This window comes from Aythya ferina (assembly GCF_964211825.1).
Source record: "Aythya ferina genome assembly, chromosome: 9".
In the NCBI taxonomy this organism is placed as follows: Eukaryota; Metazoa; Chordata; class Aves; order Anseriformes; family Anatidae; genus Aythya; species Aythya ferina.
In genome coordinates, this window is record NC_140305.1 from 6677705 (window position 1) to 6702490 (window position 24786).

The 24786-nt window shown below is 43.6% G+C and overlaps 1 protein-coding gene across 4 annotated transcripts; it reads left to right on the forward strand.

Moving 5' to 3' along the window:
• AP1S3 (adaptor related protein complex 1 subunit sigma 3) lies at nt 1-17885 on the forward strand. Of its 4 annotated transcripts, XM_084528852.1 has the most exons (7): nt 225-299; nt 4995-5162; nt 5260-5388; nt 13651-13829; nt 14972-15080; nt 16053-16190; nt 17402-17885. In XM_084528852.1, the coding sequence occupies exons 3-7, from the start codon at nt 5263-5265 to the stop codon at nt 17435-17437; spliced, it is 588 nt and encodes a 195-aa protein (XP_084384978.1). In that variant the 5' UTR covers nt 225-299; nt 4995-5162; nt 5260-5262; the 3' UTR covers nt 17438-17885. The 4 variants fall into 4 exon arrangements, with proteins under 4 accessions (XP_084384977.1, XP_084384980.1, XP_084384978.1 ...); XM_084528853.1 differs by lacking the exons at nt 225-299; nt 4995-5162; nt 5260-5388 and adding exons at nt 10728-11730; nt 13374-13403; XM_084528851.1 differs by lacking the exons at nt 225-299; nt 4995-5162; nt 5260-5388 and adding an exon at nt 1-165.
• The last annotated feature ends 6901 nt before the right edge of the window (nt 17886-24786 follow it).

Consider the following 24786-nt stretch of genomic DNA (forward strand, 5'->3'; position numbering starts at 1 on the left):
AATGCCTCATAGACGATGTCTTTACTTGTAGGATCAGGTTGTGTTGGTTGTTTTGTGCTCTGTTCCCAGCAGCCGGGCTCTGCCCCCTCCGGCCGCCCTGGGGCTCCCTCACGGGGCGGCGGCAGGTGCGGGGAGGAGGCGCCGGGGAGTTCCCGTCGGGGCCTTGTGGGAGGGGAGGGGAGGGGAGGGGAGGGGAGGGGAGGGCGCGATGCGGCCGGGGCCTCACCTGGCGGGCGGGAGGCAGCCGGCAGCCAGCCGGGCCGGGCCGGCTCCCAGCCTGCGGCCGCCGCCACACCATGGTAAGCGCGGCCCGAGATGGCGGCGGGGACCCGCCCGCCATAGCCGGCCCCGGGTTGACCTGGCGGCCGGCCCCGCGGAGCTCGGGGGGAGGTGGTGGGGGACGGGGCACGGGCAGCGCGACCCTCCTGCGGTCTCGGTCCCGGAGGAAAGAAACTTCTCTTTGCCCAGAGATCCCTCTGCTGGGATGAGTGGCCCGAGCCCCGTTTCAGCAGGGGGAAGGTGCTCGGAGGGCTGTGCCAGCAGCAGGTGGGAGCCCCGCTCCCGAGGGAGCTCGGGCAAGGTCTGCGCCTCCTGGCAGGAAAGGAGCGGTGGGCTCGTGTTGTTGCCCCCTGCCCGGCCCGTGGGGTGAGCCTTGGTCATGCCGACAGGCTGGTAGCGAACAAGGAAAACGAGGCTGCTCTGGAGAGAGCTGATGAAGGCTTCCTGTAACCCGAGGAGCTGCAGGAGGATCGGGTTTGCGTTCACATGGGGCCTCGTCCTCGGGCTGGCTGGCGGCTGAGCGCTGCAGTTTTGGGCAGCGGGTTTTCTTGTGCCAGGAGCACGGGGAAGAGCCCTTTCCCTACACACGTTCCCCTGTGTCTGGTGAGCAGAGGGCTCGTGTGGAGCCTTGCCTCCAGCCCAGGGGCCTCTGCTCGGCTGCCTCGTCTCCCGAGAGCTGTAGGAGCTCGGTCATAGCTCTGCCTCGCTGCCAAGCTTGGCTGAAGTTGTTTCATCAGGTTCAGAAAGTGATGGATGCTCACGTGTGCAGTTTAGTAGAGCCTAAGCTGAAAAACTAACCACTTGAGTAGGGTGCAGTTCATGGCAAAATGATGAGTGGGCAATTGGAGTGACCTATCTGTGTGATAGGGACTGCGTGGGTCTGGGTCTGTTCCTACGGCGTGTGTTGGCAGCTGGTGGAGGTGGCAGCAGCTCTTGTTTGAGCTTTTACCAGCCCTGGATAGGGGCAGCAGCCCGCCAGGTTAAAGGGATCCTGCGAGGGAAGCCCTTCAGCCCTGTGCTTGCAGACTGGTGACTGTTTGCTGGGATCAGAAAAGGTCGCCGTGGTTATTCTCTTTTGTTAGATTTGATGACCGGCATCCCCGGAATAATGGCTAGATCTTCCCCAAGGAGGACTGTGAGCTCTGGAGCAGTACGATGGTCAGTGATGCCTTGTAATTGAGAAAGCATCTCGCTGTTTGATAATTCAGGCTTAGGGCAGGTTCTGCAAGCATGCCCCAAGCTCCTGTCTTGCCCAGTTTGCCTGTTGTGTGCATCTGTGAGATCAGTCACCAGCAGTGCGGCTGCCCAGCAGCCTCTGCTTTCACTGGAGGCTGAATTTTGATGTTTGGCTGTGTCTTCAAAGGTGGAGCTGAGCTGTTTCTTTTCAGTGGTTTGGTCAGAACACACCTCATATTTGTCTAGTGTAGCTAGAAAAATGTACCCTGTCATTGCATTAGCATATAGAATATGTGCAGTAATGAATTTACAGATGGCAATGCAGTCTCCACACCTTAAGTCTTCATACATACATTCAAGCTGGTTACACCCTGAGACAGCCCCACATGTTAATTTCCCTCGTGTAAAGCTTATGTAAATAACTGGAGTTCCTATTTTGCCCTTGAAGGTCAGTAAATATGGGAGGTGATTTCAGGGAAGCTGAGCTCAGAACTCTGCCCTGGTGCATGCACTTCACAAATGCCGGTTCTTAAAGCACTCGCGGTGGTCCCAGGGGAGCAGTGCTTACAGTAGCACTGCTTATTAGCAGTATTGTCTGCTGTATCAATTATAATTTTTTAAACATGCGTATTCTTTGTTTTTCCTGTTCTGAGGCATTGCTATAATAACGCGTGCTGGCATTATAACATCAGCTAGTGCTGTCAGCCTTACCCCGTTCTCCTGTTGTGGAACCAGTGCTGATGAAAGGCTGCTTTTGTCAGGGCACTCCTTCGCTTCAAATTCCTCTGTCTGTTGTCCAGCCTCTGTGAAGGGTTGTTGCACTGGGTTACCGGTCAAGAATGAAGGGTTATTGGGTTACAAACCAAGAATAAGCCTTATTCAGGCTCACAGCTGAAGAACTTGCAGCAGGTCACTTAAACTCGTTAGATCGGTTCCTCCTGTTTGCTGTGAGGCAGCTGTGCTGGCCACCACTACCGCGTGGTCTGAGATTTGAATGGAAGGCAATGGTACCACCTCCCAGCAGGAGGGTGGGTTCAATTGTTTGCTCTGCTGCATATCTCCAGGCAAGTTTCAGGAAGGTATCTGCTTAGCAAAGTTTACTTCACATCCTGCTGAGAATGACTGGTTTACTGCTCAGCTGCTACCTGGTGGCGGGTCAAACAAAGGCTTTTTAGAAAAAAGAGACTAAATTCCTCTCCCTGAGGTGTAGTGTTGCAGTGAAGAAGCATTTCCTGAAGGACTGCTTTCTCAGTGCTTAAGAAAGTGAAAGAGCAGGGACTGAACAGAGAGCAGAAACATTTCTTTCCCCAAGGACACGTGTTGCTGTAGTCTCTCGCGTCCGTAAGTGTTGCAACACCTTGATCCTACTGCCACCTCACCGTTATCAGTATAATCTCGATGGGAGTACATGGTTCTGCTTGCATAGCTCTGAGTGCAGAGTTGCTGCCTGCATAGCAAAAGGCCCTGCTTCCCTCCTGCCTGCGCCGCTCATCAGTGCAGTGAGAAAAATCAGTTCTCGTAGGCGTGATCTGAAGCCCCGGAGAAAGTTCAAAAGAATCCCCCTGAGAAATGGGCTCTGCAAACATACTTGGCCTGAATAGAAATGGAGCTGGCAAGCAGTGTTTCCATTTAGCCAGATATTTGATACCCACTGCTGACTGAGAAGCTCGGGTGGAAATGTTAGTTGAGGTGACTGCAGGTGCTGACACCTGCCTGGTGTTTGTAAATGAACTCTCAGCTCTTCCGAATATTGACTTTCCCAACAGTCCCAGTGCCCTTAATTGCTAAAATAAACACGGATCTGTAAGAGATGTTTTCAGTGTTTTGCAGAACTTACTATCTGCAGTTTGGAGAAGAATGTGCTCTAAACCTTGCCTGCTTTTTTCCACTCTGATACAGCAGCATATTGGCCTCGCGGAGATGAACTTTGCCTTTAGGAATTTAACTAGGAAAGACAGGAAGGGCAGCAGATAAGAAGAGATGAGAGAAGGCGAGAAAATCACAAGCAAATGAATCCAGTTGGTTGAGGCAGCGTTATGCGTGGTGGGGGAGGTGAGGGAGTGTACACGTGGTATTTCATTGTCATGCAGTAAACTGTTTGCTTGGGATCTGATAGTAGTGATGGAATGGCATTGCTCTGAGAAGACCCTGAGATGTTTTAGCTTGGAAAGATGACTATAGGGGAAAAACTCAAATGCATGAAATTATGAATACTGCTTCCTCAAGAAATGTCAGAGTACCACCTGTGACGTTGTTAGGCACTAAGAGTAAAGAAAATGAAAGAGAATATTTTTTCATGTAGCGTAGGTGAAAGATCTCTAATCCACTGCCAGGGGTGCCGTGGGTGTCGTATTAGTCAGGCAGTTCACAGAAGAAAAGCCCACAGGTGTGTTGTCTGGGTTTCAGTCCCTAAGTCCTTAATGCTGTGATTCCTGGAGACCGAGGAGTGCCAGCAGAATGATTTTATGGGTGCCCTGCTTCTTACAGTCTGCCCTCCTGGAAACTGCTTAGATCAGAGTAGTACTTGGGGGAATACAGCATTTGGTGTTCAGTTACCACCCTATCATTCAGCTGGACTTGTGAATACCATTTTGTGGGATTTGCTAGGAAAAATGTTTTTTAGGGTTCTTCTCAGGAAGTCTGCAGTCTCTGGCTGCTGACGTGATCTTCCTCCAGCTTTGAATGTTCTCTCCTGAATACTCACTATCATTACTAGAGGCTGCCTGGACATCTTGGCTGTGCAGTGGTTGTGATTCACGCTTTACAGTCTCTGGGCAATGTGCTCAGCGTGTGGAACGTGTCAAAATGTTTGCCTCTTTGCAGCTTTTCTGTATCTTTCTTTTGATACAAAATCCTATGCTTTATAACCGTCGTGTAGACCTTCCGAAGTCACCAGTTGTATGCAGAAGCAGTGAAGGGACAGAGTGATGGAGGCACTGAGGAAACCAGAGGGCCAAGGAGGGCAGGTAGAGCTGCTTCTGCTGCAGTCCCGACAGGATTTATGCTTTGGCACTTGGCGTATGCAGTAGGCGTTTATGTGAGCCAGTTGTAGTCTTTCCAGTGATGCCAAAATTAAACCAGCACTGCTGCTGTAAAAATAATCCTTTTTGTTACCTATGCACAGCTACTGATTGCCGTTCCTTCCCACCCATTTCTCTGCTGTGCTGTTCCTCCAGGCTGTCAGCTGCACTCTCCGGGCTGCTCTGGGTGTGCGCTTTCTTCAGCGGCCAGCCCTGGGCCTTGGCATTTTTGCAGACGCTGTAGTTCAGAGAGGTGTAAGATCCCATCGTATACAAATGGTGTTTGTGAGTAGGGACGTAGCATGCAGTGGGGGAGGAACAGGAACTAAAATTACCATTTGTGTTTGAAGGCAAGCATGATGTGCCTTTCTGGCCAGACACAGCTTTCTGGGCTAATATGTCCTGGATTCGTGGTTCTCAGCATCACAGACGTAACCCCAGGTGCTCTGTGCACCAGTCTCTGTTCTTCACTAACTTGCTGAATTTGTGTAAGATGTCTGTCTGCTGTCTTCTTTTCAGGCCTGAGAAGAAAAGATGGCATTAAAAGCCCTCTTCAGCAGCCAGTCAATGTCTGTGGTTGCCTTACAGCTTGCAGGTAGTTTTGCTCAGAGGCTTGCAGCTCCAGATGGCAAGTCAGCCAGTGCAGGGATTCCCACATGGTCATCACCCTCTGCTTAGTGCCCTGAGGTGAGTGATAGACATAAAGCACAAGGAAATAAGAAATGGAATAATTTTTATTTGATGAAAATGCAGAAGTTTACCATGTTGTGCTTTTGTCTCACAGCACATGAAGTGCTCAGAGAGCGTCTGGTTGTCTGCCTGCAGATCTAGAAAAGTCGTGGGAATGTCTGAGTGGCCAACAACAAAACGAAACGCTCACAGCTCACAACCACCGGGCTCAGAAACATGTCAGGTTCCTCAAATAAGTCCTGTTCTACTTGATACCTCTTTCTCCATTTGGCATTTCCCAAGAATTAAGCCACTTACCAGATATCAACTGCTGCTGCACCAGGGGGGAATATAAAGGCCGGAATAGCAGATGACCTGAACAGAGAACAGCTAGTTCTGACGTGGGCTCTGAGCCTGGAGACTCAGATCCAATCCCTTGCTTTCCACCACGCTGCTGAGGTTTGTGGCTCCTGCCTGCCTTAGCGCCTGTTCAGGTAACAGGAGAGCGTGCTACAGCTGGACAGGGAACATGAGGGGATGTGACTGTTGAAAAGCAGCCTGTTATTTCTGAATCTGAACTTGTTAACTGCCTGCATCTGTGTGCATTTCAGCTGTAAAATAAGGCTTTAGCAGATTGGTCCCTTCAGAGCTGTCGTAGCTTCGGGTCCTGTGAGGAGTGAGTGCATGAGCTGAGGGCAGTGGTGGGATGGGACCTCAGGCATGTCCTTTCCTCCAAGCCTCAGAACAAGACCTGGGTGAACAGCAGAATTAATTTTTCACCCAGAAGCTTGCACTCAATTTTTTTCATTCTGCAGGCAAAATCTGGGGCCAACATAAAGCATTTGGTGAGATCCTGTGCTCTGGTTCTTCCTTCCATAAACAGTAGTTTCTTCTTTCATTTTTCATGTTTAGGTTGTTAAATCCATGTCTTTTTTTAACCCTAATAAAAAGAGCCATTTTTTAAATGGAAAATTGGGAATGTCTCCACTGAAAATGCCTAAATGAAGTGCTTCAGTGTTTCCAGAAAATTACTTTGATGCTTTTTCAAGTCACTCAAAAAATGATCCAAACTCACGTCTGTCTTCAGTCCCTCCAGAGCTCGTTTTCCCAGTGAGTGGCTCTGTGATGCACAGGAACTGGTGGAGTCGGTGTGAGGCTGCTGCAAGACCTGGGGTGTTCTCAGCCTATGGGGCACTGGTGGCCCCAGCCTGCAGCGCTGTCCCTCTGCTGACTGAGGAGCCAGGGGAATGCTGTCTACCTCGTTGTGTCCCCTGCCCCAGGACAAAGCCTTTTACCTTTGCTCCTGAGAGGTCAGAGGCAAGGGAAGGACACCGCAGTACCACACACAGCAGGGTTCTGCAAATAACTGATAAGGCAAAGTGGAAATGAGAGTAAAAGTGACTGCACCTTTTGCCAGAGTCCATTGGACTAGCTTTCAGCTCTGCTTTTTCACAGGCCTTCTGGAACCAGACTGGGAAAATGGCTTGTGACTGTAAAATAGTCTGAGGCTAAGGTGAATCACAGGCTGCTCAGCTTCTTGTAATAAAAGGATTTTAACATACACACACAAACCCCAGACAGCCTTGGCACTTGCCCTGCTTTCTGGTGAGTCAGTTCACTGGGGCAGCGCTCTCGGCAGTTTGTTCAGCCTCCTGCCTCATCTCCTCCTCCTCAGAGCTGCCTACCTGAGATTTGCTAACCCCAGCGATGCATAAACAAGCGCAGATATGTCTGAGACCCCGGCAGAAGAGATGTGATTACACGGTTAGTAATTGCTCTAAGTGTTCTCAAATGGTGCTGCTCCCTGCGGGGTCGGCCAGCCAACATCCCTGCAGGTGCCAAGGCTGGAGGTGTGAGCACCAGTGCCAGTGGTTGTGGTGTGGCCACCCTTCTGTGCCCTCAGATTGCAGAGTTTGAGGCAGGTTTTATGCACCCTTCCTGCATTGATTTGTTCTTGCTTATTGCCTGGAAAGGAGTCATTCCTCTTGCAGGAATAAAAAAAATAAATAATAAAAATGTTACAAGCTAAGAAAAATGAGACTGAGGAATCTTTTGCATCTACGTCCTGGAGGTTTTTAGGTCTTGTGGTGCAAGGAACCTGACCTTAGCGCTGGTGGGACGCTAGCAGCTGCAAGGAGGAGGCAGGAGGCTGCCCATGTCGCGGGGAGGAGGTGACGGAAGGAATGCTGCTGGCCTGGGAGAAAGGAGCCAAGGTCAGGAGGGCTGCACGTGGAGCCTGCTGTGGGGGTGAGTGCAGGCGGGGATGTGTCAGCTCCTGCGGCAGGACGAGGGATGCGCAGCTGCTCTGAGAGCTGTTTTCCCAGCCTTTGGTAGGGTCAGAAGTGCTTTTGGCTCAGAAGTTCAGCTCGGCTATACCATTTCAATTATGGGCTTGCTTAACTCAAGTAAGGCTATCGGGAAAGTTGTTGGCTGGATCAATGCCGCGTGGAGTACGGCTCCTTCAGACACGGTGTGCCAGTCAATTCCAACTCTTACTTCAGTAATAAAGTAAGGATGAGTTCTGCATCATGAAGAGAATAAAATCAATGTGTAACTACAGTCACGTGTGCCTGTAATGATCTGGCACAGGTTTTATTGCATGGACTTTGGATGCATTGTTTAGGGGAAATTGTTCAGAAATGTTCCTAATGGAGATTAAGCTGGAAGGAGCTCGGTGCCAGTTGGACAACAATATGCTACTTTGGCATTCTTCTGTTGCTGTTTTTTCACTTTTTTTTTTTTTTTTTTCCTTACTTGCTTACATCAGAGAGACTGTGTTTTAAATCTTAAAACTAGGATTCTGCAGCATCCAATAAACCTGTCAGCTTCTGTGATGCCAAGAATAAAACTTTCAGTAACAGTAAACAAATAAGGAAATGAACATTTTTAACAAGGTAGCCTGTTCCCAGGGTTTTACATCGTTGCTCTAAAAATCCCCTAGCCCCCAGCACGTATGTATTAAAGGTCAATAGCCAGATGGTGACTTCGTGCAACTGAAGAATACCAACATACTTATGCTTGTCTGTTACTCTTCTGCCTCTCCCAGGTGTGTCTAGGATGCTAATACATTAGGTGAGTAGTTGTCCATACAGTATGTCTTCCTTGCTTTACCCTAATAGCCTGGCTTTCCAAACCATGTATGTGCTCACAATAGATATGTATTTTTCACGGTTATTAATCCTTTTTTTTAGAAGAAACATTTTAATGACAGTAGGTTTTGTTCGTTTTCAGGTGTGTTGTAAAAATAAGTAGATGTAAAAGAATTCTGGACAGCCATCTGTGTTGAGGAAGACTTTTTTTTGATATCAGAGGTAGGAATGACAAATCATAAAAGACAAGCAGAATATGAACTCAGCTAGACTAAAGCAATACGAGAGGATCAAGCAGACTTCAAGGGAGTCAGAATAAGTTAAAAGAGAACTTTATGATGAAAAGCTGCCTTCTCTCAACCAGGTAGAGCCAGTCAGCCTGGCTTTCCCAAGGCTTCTGTCAGCAGTGGTTGTCATGTCAGCAGCCAAAGGTGTGGCTTTTTTCATCCCATTACCCTTTTTATGTGGTCCATGACTTTTTCTTGATTAGCATGTCATATTGCCTCAGCTGGCAATAGCAGGCTTAAACTTCAGATTTTTAAATAGAACTCAAGAGTTTCTGAGTTCTGCCAAGCCGTGTGTTTTAGGACAGTAATTCCTAATTCGCAATTATTAGTTACTTGTTCAGGAGCCTTTCTGTTTGATAGAGGTGGCTTTGATTAAGGAGAGCTCTTAACTGAATTTGGAAAGGTGACAGCTGAAGCACAACCTAAAAACCTCGCTGCTTGAGAGGCAGAGCTGCCTCCCTGAGCAAACCCTTGCCAAATCCGAGCACCCATGAGAGAGAAGCTTGGCTTCATTTCGTGGCCTTCCAGCAGCCCTCTCCTCTCAGCCCTCTCCTCTCCTTTCCTGCCTTCCCTCCCCACAGGTGACTTGCAGTTCTTCCAGGCGCTCCAGAACAGCTTTGAAAACAGTTGGAAAATGCTTTATAGGTGGACGTAGGGAGGCAGAGAACATTGCTAGGGCAGTTTCTTCTCACGAGGGGGTGAATTAGGTTGTCGCACCATTGACCCCTTGAGTTCACCTTGCAGAAAGAAGCAAGGCAACTTTTAAATGCTTGTATTGTTGGACAGCAACCTGGAAAAAAATGATGCTGGGAGTCAGGAAAACCTGCTCTGTCTTCCCGTGCAGTCTTCTTCATTTGATCTCCTTACTGATGGTTTGTTCTGTATGTAATGCAGTGTAGGCTGGAGTCCTACAGACAGCCTTACTAAACACTGCAGTGCACGTTAAAACCTCTGTAAAAGCTACCAGGGATCCAAGTTTGCAGCCAGGGGGCTGGGTGTGAAGCATTTAGCTGGCTTAGGATGCAAGCCTCCTGTGCTTGGTATTGTTGATGTCTCTTCTATTTACTGTGAAATTATTCTGTGTCAGAAGCCTAATATCTGATTTTCCAGTAGCCCTGGACCTAAGGGTACAGTTTGTCATCCCCGCTAGTTCTGTAGATCTCAATAAAGCAGAAGGCCCATAATTTTCTGACCTGTTGTATCAAGTAGCTACAGCTGGTTCAGAGAGGAGGACAGAGTTCAGGTTTAGAAATCTGGTTTGAATTCTTGATTTCCGAGAAATCTGTTTCTTCAACTAGAAAATAACAGCCTGTGAATACAAAACACAGTCTTTAGGCTACTTACAGATGTTTATGGAGATGATTTGGCACCATGCAGTAGGTGGCTGGGTCTGGTTCAGTAAAACAAGCAAATAAAATTACACTCAACTCTCAGACTGAAGCCTGTCTCCTACAGACTCCACATGCGAAGGCAGCTGATGCTGTGATAGGAACTGCGCTTCTCATTCTGACCCATTCTAGCTTGGACCTAAAAATCCTCTCCAGCGTCACTTGTGGGTCTGGTGGTTTAGTCATAGCCAGCACACCCTGGAGGTGTCCAGAAGGAAACCAAGCGCTCTGCTTCAGAGGTGCTTGGTTCAAAGCAAGTTGTTTGTCTTTGCTTTACTCTGGAATTAGAACTTTTAAAAATCAGAAGGATTGCGGGATAATCTACCTCTATGTCTAGCTTGGCTGCTGAAAGCCAACCCTAAATTCCTTCATCAACATCTTGTTTGTGGCACTATAGAAAAGGAAGTATGTTTCTGCAGTCAAGGAGCAAGGAACAGATGAGCTGTTAGATTGGTGTTTATGCAGTATTTCAACATTTCCAGGTTTGTTGATGCATCAAATCATTGTGGTGAACTGTAATCAGCAGAGCTATGAGAGTGAAAAATGTGTTGTATCATGTCAAGGTGGCTGGGCAGAGCAAAGCTGAACTGAAAGAAATGGCAATAGCAACATAGCAATTTGGTGTTTACACTTATGAGGCTTAATTCCTCCGAGAATGTGATTTTGTTTATCTCCTAGAGAGTTCTCCATTTTGAATGGAGTTTAGAAGGTATAAAAAAAAAAAAAGCAAAAAAAAAGCAGAAGAGTCGAAACAGGGAGAAAAAATATTTTTTTTTTCCCCTAAGTATCTGCAACTTGAGAGTATACTGCTTTGCTGCAGACTAAAACTGGAGATGGACTACAGTAGAGGCTCTTACCAGTTTTACAGCTGTAAATATTTCCATAATAGTAAAATCGATTTATGGGGTATGCAGCTCTGTTTTGCCTGTAAAAGAGTATGTATGGAAGACCCAGAAGATAGGATTTTTGAAGCTGGTATATGAATCCTGATGCATTTAAGAGTGTCCACAGATACCTTCTAATTGCAAAGAGTGTTAACTTCACTCATGGAAGTGTTGGTAACACATCAGCTGCATCTTTACGAAAAATAGTGGAGTTTTCCAAGCAATTGTAAATGGAGAGCAGCTTGCTTTCCTATGGGTGAAACATGGCATGCTGGAGTATGCTAATCAGCAGAAAATGGCAATAATATTCACAGAATTCCCTGGTTTATTGATATATAGCCTTTTAAAGCCATGGGTTTGCTCTCCTGGAGCTATATTTATTGCTTCCAGATACTCAGGTTTAAGGTCCATAAGGTCCAACAGCTGAACCTAAACTTGAGTACCCTTTCTTTATCTTTGCCTATCAAAGCACTGCAAGCCTAGATGTCTTCCTGAGGGCGTAAGAAACTTTTCTCAAACAGCATGATCTTGTTATGCTGACATGCTCTCAGCTTTTGCTAGGGATTCATTGACTAATTCCCTGCATTTTCAATCAAATCTGGACATCCTCTCCTATCTGACTCAACGTATTTTTAGAAATTTGTTTATCAAATAGCTGCTAGCTGTGCCTGATTGCTTTTAAATGGACACCTGTGGACCTGCTGCTTTTATCTTCAGAACCTCTGCTCTGCTTTTCAAAAGGCACTCCTCTTCACAAAGGCTCTGGAGCTAATGGTGCTGTGCAGCGAGCAAAAGAGTCTTTTGTTCATCCAGCTTGTCTCTGTGGACGAAGTGTATGGACTGTCCCTTCATCTACCTCGAGGGGGTAACCCTGACAGCTGGAATATTACCATGTCAAAAACCAGCTGGTGATATGGACAGCGAAAGGCAAGAACATGGTGCTTTGATCTTCACTGTAATTAGGCCGTGTGTACTGCCAGCAGCATAATTATTTTTATTTAGCAAACTCGTCTGGAGAGCATTACAGTGCTCAACACAAGGCAGCTACAAAATCCTTCTAGTTCTATCAAACACAGTAGGCTAATGATAGTGCGAGCCGTATTTGCAGCCGATTCTGCCACAGGCAGATATGAATAAAACAACCCAATCCACGCTTCCTTAAAATGATCCCATATTTGAAGTCTTACCCAATATAGTCAGAACTCTTATCTCCAGGTTACTCAACAACTCTGTGGCCTAATAACTAAAGAATGCTTCTGAATTATGAATATTAACATTTCCTGTAAAATCCAGGGTTGTTTTTTGTTTGTTTGTTTGTTTGGTTGGTTGGTTTTTTAAGTAGAAACATCTCAAGTACGCTTCTCTGCTGGGACTTGATAGTAATTGTGAACCTTAACTTCAGTCTTTACTGGGGAGATGGAGTGATGGAGGAATTATAGGCACAAAAGCTGGCTGGAATAAAAAACAAGAAGGAGAAGGGACTAGGGTGTAGATTGAGAAGTTATAGGGAAGAGGTTGGTCGGCTAATGGAAATGTGGTTGGTGAGGGACCTGCCAGCCCCGGTCTCTCTTCTGCTGGGAGCTTGCAAGGATCACAAGTCAGTGAGGACAAGGAGGCTGCTGTGCTGCTCCCTAGTCCTGCCAGCACCAGGGGAAGCCTTGTCTCTGCACGGTCATGCAGGTGGCTGCAGGTGGAAATCCTTCCTGGGAGAACATTGCCTCCGAGCCTTGGTGCTGTTGAGAGAAGCCATGGGGATGCCTGTCAAAAAGCAGAGCAGCTCACGATGTCTTCAGCCATTGGGAAGTGTCTTTTGCCCCTTTAGGTTTTTCCGTGTAGCAGAGGACATCTCATTGAGATGGATGTCATCCTCAAATAGATCTCCTGCATTCTTAAAGCCGTTTCTGTGCTGCGGGTAGATGACTTACTAGACTGCTTAAAGGCTTAGTATAGCCAGTTACTTTCATCTGCTTATAAAAGTGCCTGTATAAATGGGCATTGACACTTCTCGCCCAAAGGCCCGCTGGCATTTAAAAGCTAGCACTTCTGTATTTCAATAATACTGCTAATTCTAAGCACAAAAAAAAATAAATCACAGGACAAACCATGTAAAATTATGACTGGCTTTGAAATTGAAATTTCGGAACGGTACATCCAGTGCTTCTGTAATGTAACGTCCTGGGTCACTGAGATCCATCCTTTGTTGTCACACTCGTCTGTGTTTCATAAATTCTTTAGTAAAAGTAGTCGAGCTCCCTTTTCAAAGCAGTTGGCTTCTTTCTTCTGCTCCTTACAGCCTCTTCTAGGCTGTTATTTCTTCTACAGCATTCGTTATTTCTTCGTTATTTCTTCTACAGCAGAGTGCAATGCCAGAGCTATTGGTGATGACCATCTCTATCTCAATATTCACTTTCTCATCTTGTGCCACGCTCAGTGCATCTGTGACTCCCCCAGCCCCCTGTAGTCCCCTGTGTACCTGTAGTCCCTTTGCTGACATCTCCAGTCTTGCTGGAGCAGGGGCTGGGGCCCTCTTCTCGCCACCGCAAAGGGGTGATGCTCTTCTATTTCCCCAGGGAAGCAGCAGAATACAAAGCAAAGCCACAGGTTGCCCGAGGTAAGGAAGTGCGGGTGGCAGAGGGTATGAAGGGGATGTGCAGGGAGGGGACATCTGCTAGGGAAGGCAGCAGGAAGGGCAGCATGCCAGCTTCCATGCTCAGCCTCCCCCAGACCTCCCGTCGGGGTCAGAGATGCCTTCGCTGAGGTCTGTGCTGTCCGTGGCAGGCACAGGAACGCCTTCCTGCCAGTGCCCGGGGCAGAGCTGGCTGTGCCCAGCACTAACCTTGTTGCTTTGTTTACTCTAGATACACTTCATACTGCTGTTCAGTCGACAGGGGAAATTAAGACTTCAGAAATGGTACACGACACTACCTGACAAAGAGAAGAAAAAGATCGTTCGAGAAATTGTTCAGATTATTTTGGCTCGCCATCAGAAAACAAGTAGCTTTGTTGACTGGAAAGACCTCAAGCTTGTTTACAAAAGGTGTGAGTAATTTTATGAGAACATGTAATTACTAATCATATAAATAACATGCTAGAGGTGGAAAAATAAAGGCTCACTTTAGCACTTGGGTTTGTTTTTACAATAAGATTTTGGGAACCAGCCATCATAAATATAGCAGCACAATGACCCTGGATAAATTGGCAGGGTAAATTATGGAGTAAAAAAGCATTTGTACAATCTATCAAATGGAAAAAAAAAAAAAAAAAGGAATAATGTAGTAAGTACTTGTAGTTGAAATTCTGTTAGAAGGCTTAGGCTCCTGATTCTTCAGGATGATCTACTGAGAAGTGTGGGCTTCCTCAGGAAGGCTGCAGGAAAGGTTCTGAGGCACTTTCAACATTTTAACAGCTTTTGTCTTTGAAAAACTTTTTGCTCTGGAAAGTGTTAATTCCCATTTCCTTTTTCCAAACAAATAATTTGCACAAGGCTTAGCAATAGCTAACTTCTAATTCTTGTGAAGTGACTTGTAGTAAACAGAAGTAGGTTTAAGATACAGCACATTATACAAATAGGTGATGTCTTCCATTAAGCAAAAATTGCTTTCCTTGCTGTGAAGTGATGGATGTAAACATCTGATCGCATGCTGTGATAAGCTGGGGCTCTGGCCGTGGCACCGGAGAGCTGAGGTAGACTGTTACTCCCATCTTGGAACAATCTAAACAAAGTTTTGGTGCAAGTAAGTTGTGAAGATGGACTTGGAGAAGTAGTTTCATGTTTTCTGGCCCCATGCAGAACACCATCAGTCATTTGGCAGCCAGCAGGCTTACTGAGATGTAACACTTTCCACCTTTATTTCTTCCTTTATTTTGTTAAGAAAGAGCAGTAACAGCAGCAGGCGAGGGAAATGTTTAAAGTGCTGCTGCCTTACTGTTTGTTTTTTTTTGAGACCAGTCTTGGAGCTGCTTTGCCAAGGGCTAGAGTTTACTTTTCTAACTAAATTAATAATTTGTTTAAAGTACCGGATCTTATTCAGTGCTTTCTAGGACACCATGTGAATGAAAGAAGATTATTTTAGAGACTAGACATTAAATATCACTTCTAAGACTTCTGTAACTTCTAAGAGCCTTTGCTCTTAGTGTATCCAGCTGTTCACTCTCCTGTTTTTGCCTCTATTTTCCTAGGTATGCTAGTTTGTATTTCTGTTGTGCAATAGAAGACCAGGATAATGAGCTCCTGACACTAGAGGTCGTTCATCGATATGTAGAGCTTCTGGACAGATACTTTGGAAACGTAGGTTTCACTCTCTACCACGAACTGCGTTGCTGTTTAGCTGATAAACAGCTACCTGTTGCTGTTTTGCTTTCTGTTTCCATCTACACTAATTGCCCCTTGGTCTCTGTCAGTCCAAAGGGAAATTCATTATTAGAATATTTTATAAAATAGTTCTGAAAATATCGTAAGATCAAGTTCATATTCTTACTTCTAAATAAAATTAATATTGATGTTTTCTCTGGGAATAGAATATAAGGGAAAAGCTTGAGAAATATTTTTTTTAAAATGACAACGCTGGGTAACAGTATTTTAATTCTCCTTCCTGACATCTTCAGCTATAAAAACAGCAAATAGATTTTCATAATATTGTGTAACAATTAAGAGCACATAAAGACGAGAAAAAGTGTTGTTGTTGTTTTTTTTTCTTTTCCAAAGAAAAGACCTGAGAAAGGTTCATATTAGTCTGATCTAGTGGGTGGCACATGATTTATTTTTTTTTTTAATTGTTCTCACTGCTTTAATTCATCTCTTATCTAAATCACTGTGCCATGACTCACGTTTGTACTGCCTCGAAACAAAAAAGCAATTGGTGACTGTAAGGTCGCTAGGACAGGGAATTTGTCTTGCTCTGCGTGTGAATATATGTAACCCATATTACACAGGTTGTATAAGACGTTATAACGTTGTATAAGACTATAATGTTAGTAGGCTAGGAAGTCAGCTTTGTTGTCTGAAACCCAGAATGCAGGTAGTGTATTTGATAAAATATAGTAAGTAGAATATCTTTGCTATAAGTCTAGGCTATATATGCGAAGAGAATATGTGCAGAAGCTGCAATATTGCCTAACATGCAGTGTTCTTCTTCACCTGGCTACCTGCCATGAGAGTGCATATACTGAATACATTTCATCATTTGAAAAAACTTCTACCCCAATACTGTTCATAATGCTGTAAAGTGATTTAAATGTGGGATTTTTTTTTTCCTGCCAGGTGTGTGAGCTGGATATTATCTTTAATTTTGAAAAAGCTTATTTTATTCTTGATGAGTTTATAATTGGTGGAGAAGTACAAGACACTTCAAAGAGGACTGCAGTGAAAGCCATAGAAGACTCTGACATGTTGCAGGAGGTAAGGCTGAGAAAGACTAAAGGCAAACACCTCATCTTCCTGCATCTTCCTTGTTTGACAGGAGCTTAAAATATAGCTTAGCACTTCTGGTACTTTACTATCCAAGTGTGGCTTAAGTTTAGTTTTAGTAAGTGCAACAACACAATTAAAGGAGCAGTTAGGTGAGCTTTCAACTCAATCCTCTTGCATCTTGCAAAATCATCTGGAAGCTCTTCATATACTGCCTTTGCTTTCTTGCAGTTTAAATGCTATAGTTTCTTGGATGCTATATGAAGAAACAGGTTAAGGTATATCTAAGATATGAAATATATGTACATAATCTAAGAGTACATTTTATGTATACATATAGAAAAATCTATTGCTTCATTAATGCATTGGAAATAATGACCTAAAATGAACATTTAAAATTGGAAAGAGAATGTGCTAGAAAACTCCCATTTTTATTCTTAAACACCTGTGCGGTGTTTCTACGAGGCACAGATGTGTAACCTTTATTCAAAACCCCTCAGAGAATTTCTTCTGTAACTCATAGCGTTGAGCCAGCAATGGCAAAAGCAGTTGAATGTGATAGATCGACTTCAGTTTTCTGGGTACTGAAGGAAAACAGCGTAATGGGAGCTCTAGTTATCTAGTTAGGGACATGCTATGGAGTTTCCCAGTTTTTCAAACTGGGCTGGTGTTAGCGTATGAAACCAGGCCAGCTTCGTACAAAGGTCAGCTAGACGTGGTGAATTTAGCTACATGTTGTTGTATTTGAAGATCAGATTCCAAAAGGCTGTTAAGGATTTTAAAGTAGAATTATTTCTACATTAATCTGATCTAATTCCATGCAAAAGTACAACTATATATATATATATATGTATATATATATATAGTATACAACTATATAAAAAGTACAACTATAGCAAAAGTACAACTATATATATATATAGTATACCACTATATATATAGTTGTACTTTTATATATATATATATATAGTATACAACTATATATATATATAGTTGTACTTTTGCATGGAATTAGATATATATATCGTATATATATATTAGATATATATAGTATATAGTGTATATATATATAGTTGATACTATATATATATAGTATATAGTGTGTATATATATATATATAGTAGGACAAGAGGGTTTGGTTCAAAGATTCTAAATTACTCTGCTGCTTCATAATGTATCAATTGTTTTTCTTTTTTCTCCAGACAGTGGAAGAGTACATGAACAAGCCTGCATTTTAATGTTAAAACTACCTGGAAAAGAGAACTGCTATATACACCTGTAAAATTCACTTGCTGAAATTGCTTCTCAATGTGCCAGATCCTCAGAGAAATACCAAAAAACTATAACTAAAGGGGTTTGTTTGTATAATGATCAAGATGAAGGTCAGCTGATGTAGCACAGGGTTTAACAATTCTGTTTGGATTACTCTGCATGTGAGTTTCTGAGAATTGTTTTTACCCTTGATCTAGTTTCTCTTCTCCTTGCTGCACTGAACAATTTTTTGTATCATGTCTTTTAGCTATGGGTTTTGTCATCAGAAAATGTTAATCTGGCAGTACGTGGAAGAGGTATATTTACTGGTTTTGGTCCACTGCTGACCATATGACTCTACTTTTGTACAAATGTCCATTATTTTGAATGTAATGATTTTTCTGCTCTAATAATAATTTTTTTCTAAAAGCCAAATTGTTGTGGGCCCTGATTTAATAAGCTTGTTTTGACAAGATTAACCTCTCTCCTGAAGAAGAAATGTACTTCTCCTTGGCCCAGCCACTTTGAGCTGTAGTGTCTTCCTTCTCTTTTCTGCTCTACTCTGCTAGTAAGACAGTTTTCCAACTGCTATTAGAGCACAGGCTACACTTCCATTTCATCTAGAAGACTGTTCTGACTTGAGGCAGACTTCTCCCAGGTTTCACAAATCCTTTTTGCTTCTGCATGTGGATGGCCTGTCTCTGTCTTCCTAGATCTCCTGGACCTGGAGAAAAGCTGTACAGCCTTTGGAAACATACAGCTCAAGAGCAGGAGATATCCTGAGGAGGAGAAAATAGTCTTTGGGATTTTAGGGTGAAGATCTTGTGTATCTTTTGACTCTATTCTCCAATAACCATCTTTCTTAGGAGGATTTTCCATTCCCCACTTCACATATCTATTAGGATGAGGCAGGCTAGCTTTCTAATAGTTGAAATGGTCTATTTTTCTGAAGGCTGGACAATTTAATTAACTTTTTATAACTTCACAAGCTCCACAAATGGAAAAAGGGTAAAATAGAGAGGGGAAGAATTGGTTGGGCTGTACATCCTATTATGTGTTACAAGACATTGGAGTTATAAAACGTTGCACTGTATATGTGGGGAATCAGGTGTGTTAGCTCGCCTATCTTTCTGTTAGTGTAATTTGAACTCAGTAAGCTGATTGAACTGGCTTCCTCAGATAGATTATTTTCTTTAACAGACTTCAAAGCTGAGAGAAATTCTCTTTATCTTATCCTGTTATTTGTAGCTAGATATTTTGTCTCTGTCAAGTCATGAAATTACCTTATACAAAACTTAGGTAAGTTATCAGACAAATATGCCAGAATGATCTGAGCATTGATTTGCATTTTCCTTCAACATTTATTTTCTTTGATTTCTGGGATGTACAGGCAGTATTTTCCTTCAGGGATTTTTCTAATCTTTAAATGTGTCCTGCATGATTATTTTAATTTTTTCATTGCTCCTTCCCTCCCAGTCTGTTTGTATGTTCCTGAGGGAGGTTTTTTCTCTTTTTTTGGTGGGTGGAAGCACTTTGACACAACACGATAACTTTGCTAATTGTCAACCCACTTTTCTGCCTGTGTTATCTAGTCTGTTAGTAAAACTGTGGCAAGCTGGTTTGTAGCGTCATGCTGCTCTTTTTATAATTACTTTATCCATCTGTTTTCTCTGTATTGATGTCAAAGGCATACTTTCAGCATTGAAAAAATAGGGAAATTGCTGAAGGGCTTTTAATAGCTCTGAAGACATTCAATTTAATAGTAGATTAATGAAATTGTAGGAGTTGTATGTTATTTTCTACTGCTTTGAAATGAAGTTATTTAGAGTGTTTAATTGATTAAGAAGCCACTTCAGAATGTGCAAAGAGGCTCTTTCCAAGTCTACCTCTTTACTTTCCTAAGTGACTTCTCTTCAAGAAAATCACTGATAGTCATTTATTTTTACTCTTTTTTTTTTTTTTTTTGAGCCATGCTGTGATTCTGACTGTTAGAACTTATGTTTCTCGAGTTGTGGAGTATATCAAAATAGGAGATCTAAAAATAAGATTTCTTGGTATGAATATCTTAAGCCTGTCTTTTTGGTCATTTTAAGAAGAGCTGTAGGATTTCTTCATCTCTCATTTCACATGATGAAAAATACCTTATGGGGGAAAATAGATTATGGGTACTTATGGCAGCCATATCAATATAGTATCTGAAATAAACAGCGTTGCCAAACTGATCTACCCTGAGTCAGCTTGAGAACGGTGAAAGAAATAGCATGGTTTCCTTACCTTAGTGGAAATGGCCATTGCTTGTTATGCCGATTGCCTTTGTTGGCTGCGAAGTTGGGTAGAGGGTATGTGTTAAGCGCTCTAAGAAACATCTAGAGATTCCTGTTTCTTTTGCCTGTAGATGGGTTGCATTAAGTAAGCAGATGAGATGACTTGATGTGACTTCTTTGGAAGTGTCTGTCTGTATAATGTACTTGAGAGCAGATTGGTCTAGAAACATAAAAGTTGTATCTGTGTTTTCTACAACCTTCAGTGAGTAAAGGGAACGCTTCGGTAAGTGGTGTTATAATGGCATTCAGCTCCACCCAGCTCTAACTTAGTATGTTGCTTCTTCAAAGAGAAAAAGCTCAAATGAAGCCCAGTTATTGTCAGGTTGCCTGTAGGTCCTGCGTCAAAACGTCTGTGTTTCCATCTTCGGGGAAGTCCATTGCCATCAACAGGACTGTACACAGATGAGTGCACTCTGGAGTACCGTTCGTCAGCAGATTTATGCCTCTCTTGATATCTTAGTTTGACTTTTCTTAAAGCAGACCATTAATGCATACACTCACAAATCTCTTTGAAGCATTGCCCATTTCATCTACTACTGATGTTTCTCTTTCCAATCTATCTGACCATCCTAGGAAATGCTCATTGAAGAGCTTTCTGAGTTTATTTAACATAATTATTAAAAAAAACAAAACAAAACAAAACAAAACAAAAAAACAAACAAAAAAAAAAAACAATGGGTGCCTTAACAGTTTTCCCAGGTTCACGAACTTTTTTTTGCAGCTGTCTAAACTCTCACCTTGCTGACAAGCTTCAAGCACACGTCCTAGTTTGCAAATTACATTTACTAAAATTACCATTAATCATGGTCATGTTGCTAGCCTAGATTCCCCTCCTTGCTTTTGCCAACTGCATTTCACAAAAAGCTTTTTGATTTTCTTATTAAGATCCCTGCCTGGAGGATTCTTACTGTGATCTTACTGCTTACCAGTTGTGACAGGACTGGTTCTCTGTTGTACAACTAATTGCAGCTCATATGCTGTGACATCTTTGAACATATCCTGGCAATTAAAGACAGACAGACACACATTATACTGGGATAAAAATAAGTGTAATAATGTCAAAAGAATATTTAAAAGTGTGACAAATCATCATGAGAGAGAAGCAAGAGTGGCAGGATCTCTCAGGATTTGGGAACTCTTACCATTTCTGTTGCTTTTTTCGTTACGCATTGACGGAAAGGCATCAACTAGCGCAAATAACTCGAGGGCAACTGGCGTTTAGGTTACCTCTGATTAGCCTTTGTTTAACAAAAAGCCATTGAAAGTGAATCTTCGATGCCCTCCCCCTTGCACCTCCTACAAAAAGAAAAGCTGTTTTCAGAAAGCCGTGTGGGAAACTTCCTGTAAAGTTTAGATAGAGCTCTGTGTTTGCATTTCTGTTGGCAGAATAATGCTGTACTCGCGAAAGGATGATTTACTATTTTTTTCATTTGCTTTACATTCTTTCCAGTAGATAACACGTTTGTTTGTTGTTTTTATCCTCTGCTTAGCGCCGTGCCTGCATTTGGGTAATATGGCATGCAGTAATGGTACATCAGGGGTCAGGAGGGATTGGTTTAGAAGGAAAGATTAGAGGAGTTTAACAGTGTGAGCGAGGCTTTCAAAGATACCCAGAGACATTAAATCAACAGTCCCCTCAAAATAACAAGACTCAGTGCAGGTCATAAAGAGAGAAAACTCCTACCTGTGCTTGTTAACAATGTTCTGCTCCACTGAAAATGTGGTAGAAATACTTTTGTTAGCACAGCTTCTGTGTGACGGGGATGTTGCTCTCACCCTGAATAAAATGTCTATAACCAGAGGTCTCAGTTGTGCAGTTAATCCCTGCGGTGGGATTATTGTTCATTAACGTTATGAGCATGGACTCTGCATCATTATCTTACATAAAATGTTTTTGTTTTAAATAGCTGCCAAGAACTTGTGAGCTCAGACCAGGTACAAGCATCCTTCAGGAGCATCTGACGACATTCTTACAGAATTCAATAGAGGGCATGTTCCTTTGCAAGGTCATGGTGGAAATAAAATACAGCTGTTGATTAAAATATCTATTAGGTTTCTTCAAGAAGGTTTTTTTTTTTTCCATGAAGATAGCAGGTGTAGGTTGAAGCGGAGTAGTGAAAGCTTAGCATTTATAGCAGGAACAAAGGGCTGTGCTGCAGGAGACTTAATATTTGCTGTCATGGAAACCTGTTGCCTTGGAACATGACTAATGAGACCCAGGTTAAGGGAAAGGAAGAAGTTATTCTTGAAATTGTTCTTCAGCAAACCCTAAAGAAGACCAGCGGTATACATTACCATAACTTACAGTTATTTCAAGTTCCATTGGGTGATCCACTTAACCTTGTCTTTTTATTTATTTAACAGCTCTTGTAACCAAATGTTCTAATGCAAAGAGTGATATAAAATAGTTTGAAGCTAACCTCTAGACCATCTAGAAATAAATACCATCTTATCTGCATGCTTCTTTCCCAGTATGCCACGGTATATGTCCAGCTTTTGTGGAAAGGATGTGATGAGAACAAACGTGTGACGGGTCTGGAATGCTCCAGTAAGCCAGGCAGTACCCAGCACTTCAGACTAGCTGAGGGTATTTGTCTCTGGTCGTAGTTGTTTGTTTTAAAGGACAGCCCAGGTACGTGAGGGAGGCAACACTTCTGTGGACATATCCCAATGGAGATATCTGTAGGGTGGGAAACACACAAAAGGTCCCTTAAAGTTACTTTGCCCTTCTGTCATCTCCTTGTGAAGTTCAGCTGAGAATTCTCTCTTCCAGAGCTTCTTGCTCCAAAACCAGTGTGTATCATCACCCAGCGTGCTAATGGAGAGCAGAAGCATGCTAAGGTCTTCTGATGGCTGATGTTTTTCCTCCTGCAAAGGTGAATTTTGTGTCTGACTGTGAGACCTAGTTGTGAAAAACAATGCAGGATTTGAAATCCCTAGACACGCAGAGTGACAAATGCATTATGGCTTACTGTGGATTTCAGCTGCTCTGTGGACCAGAATCTCATGTGGATAAATGTCAGCAGCCTTGTAAGCCTCGCTGCATTGTGGAGATCACGCTTCAGGGTCCTGCTGGAAGCTGACAGTGAGAAGCCAGCCTTAGCTGAGTGGAGCCGATAATAACAAATCAGAGAGGAACATCTTTAAAGAAGTTTCAGGTGCAATAGTTTGTTCTTTTTATTTCTCAGTGGGCTCGGGATGTGCTCCTAGGTGAGCATTATGCTGGATAGCTGTACTGAAAGAACAATCTGACAAAGTGGCAAGAAAGGAATATTCTGGGGAAAAGAACAAAGAAGGGACTGGCTGGGCTGTAAGCTGACAGCTGCATTTGGAATGAAAGGATTTTTTCTGGTGTCTATTGTCAGTGACAAGGTGGTCCTTGTTCTCAGAGAGAAACTGGCTTGGGTAATCAGTTCTTGTTTGGCAAGAATTAGCACAAAGTGTTATCTTGGGCATGACAAGAATGTTTTGCTGGCAAAAAAAAAAAAAAAAAGGTACTGCAGAGGGCAATGAAATATTAGAAACTATTTTTAAATGCAATAATGAAATGTTGATTCATTCTGACATCCTGATTGGGAAAACCCCAACATTTAACGTGACAGTTCTGTCTGAAACACTGATGAAAACTGTGTCAAAAAAAGCAATGTAGGAATGTGTACTCTAACATTCGTGTTTAAATCTGGCATAAAAGCGGCAAGACTGGGACCTCAGGAGTTCATCTTGTTCATCTTTCAGTCTCAGGCAGGATCAGCTGGACTTAAATTGTATCTGAGTGGTATTTCTTTAACTTCCCAACCTGCCCATGGTGGACATCACAAAATGTTCTTGGACAGTCCAGCTGGACGCTGAATGCTCTATCAGTGGGAACTCTCTTCCCAGCACCTGCTCCAGCTTCCCTTCCTGCGACACGAGCCCAATGCTCCTTGTGGTACCGCGTACAGACAGGGATCCCTGTACTGCATTTCTCCATGCTTTAGGCTTTTAAAGGATTCTCGGTTTTGCTGTCTGCAGCTTCCAGGTAACATTGATGGAGCAATGACCCGTGTGGGTAGTTCTGCCTTCAGGATGGGGTGCAGGTGCTTTTATCCTTGGTTCCAATGTGTGAACTGCATTCAGGTGTGGCTTATTGGTGGCTGGTCGGGAAATTCAAATGGAAACCACGCTCATGAAAGCCAGAAATAGCAATGCCGTCCTTTTTCTCTCATTTTTCACATTCTGTAACTGCTTGTGACAATTATGAATGAGGCCTGGATCCAACAAAGCACTTTGGTGTCTCCTGTGTTAACCGGCACGTAGGCCAGCTCGTACGTGCATTTCTGAAGCATAAATGAATTCACCCATGCTGTTGGCTCAGCACTGTGGAAGCAGCGGTTTCTTGGAGGATGTAGAAAAGGAGAATTTCCTTTGATCAACTCTAGGGTCATGCTTTACAATAAAATAAAATAAAAATACAGTTTGCATTCTAGCAGGTGATGGCTGCAGGCAGGAGGTTTCTGCGTGTCGTTTCCCAGCTGGAAAGCAGCAGATGAGCTCACTTCTCACAGGCAGGGCTTCTGCAGGGAGAGGAAGGTTTAAGTATGAAACTGGATATGTTTGGAAACCAAGACAAACAGCGAGGTGAGGCGTGGTGAGCAAAGCATGGACAGTCTTCCCTGGTTTTGTTCAAGTGAGTGTTGTGTTAGTGACGGACCTGGCAGTTTTTAAAAGTCAGGGTGTATTCAGGTCCTGCTAAAGCTGGCTTTGTGCACAGCTGGCAGGGGAACAAAAGCTTTGTGGAGCTGCAACTCAAGCACTTATTGCCATACCCACATATTGCCCAGTTTGTTACCAAAGGAGCGAGGCACTGCCATGCCTAGATCCTCGGTCAGGTTGGTGGGTTCAGAGGCGAGGCCAGGGTGTCGGTGATGGGCTCCAGCCCTGCCACGGCGGGGCTGGCCCTGATGGGACATGAGTCCAATGTGCTGTGGCCTTTGCAGCATCAGGGAGGGCTGGGCATGCAGCTCAGGTGTGAG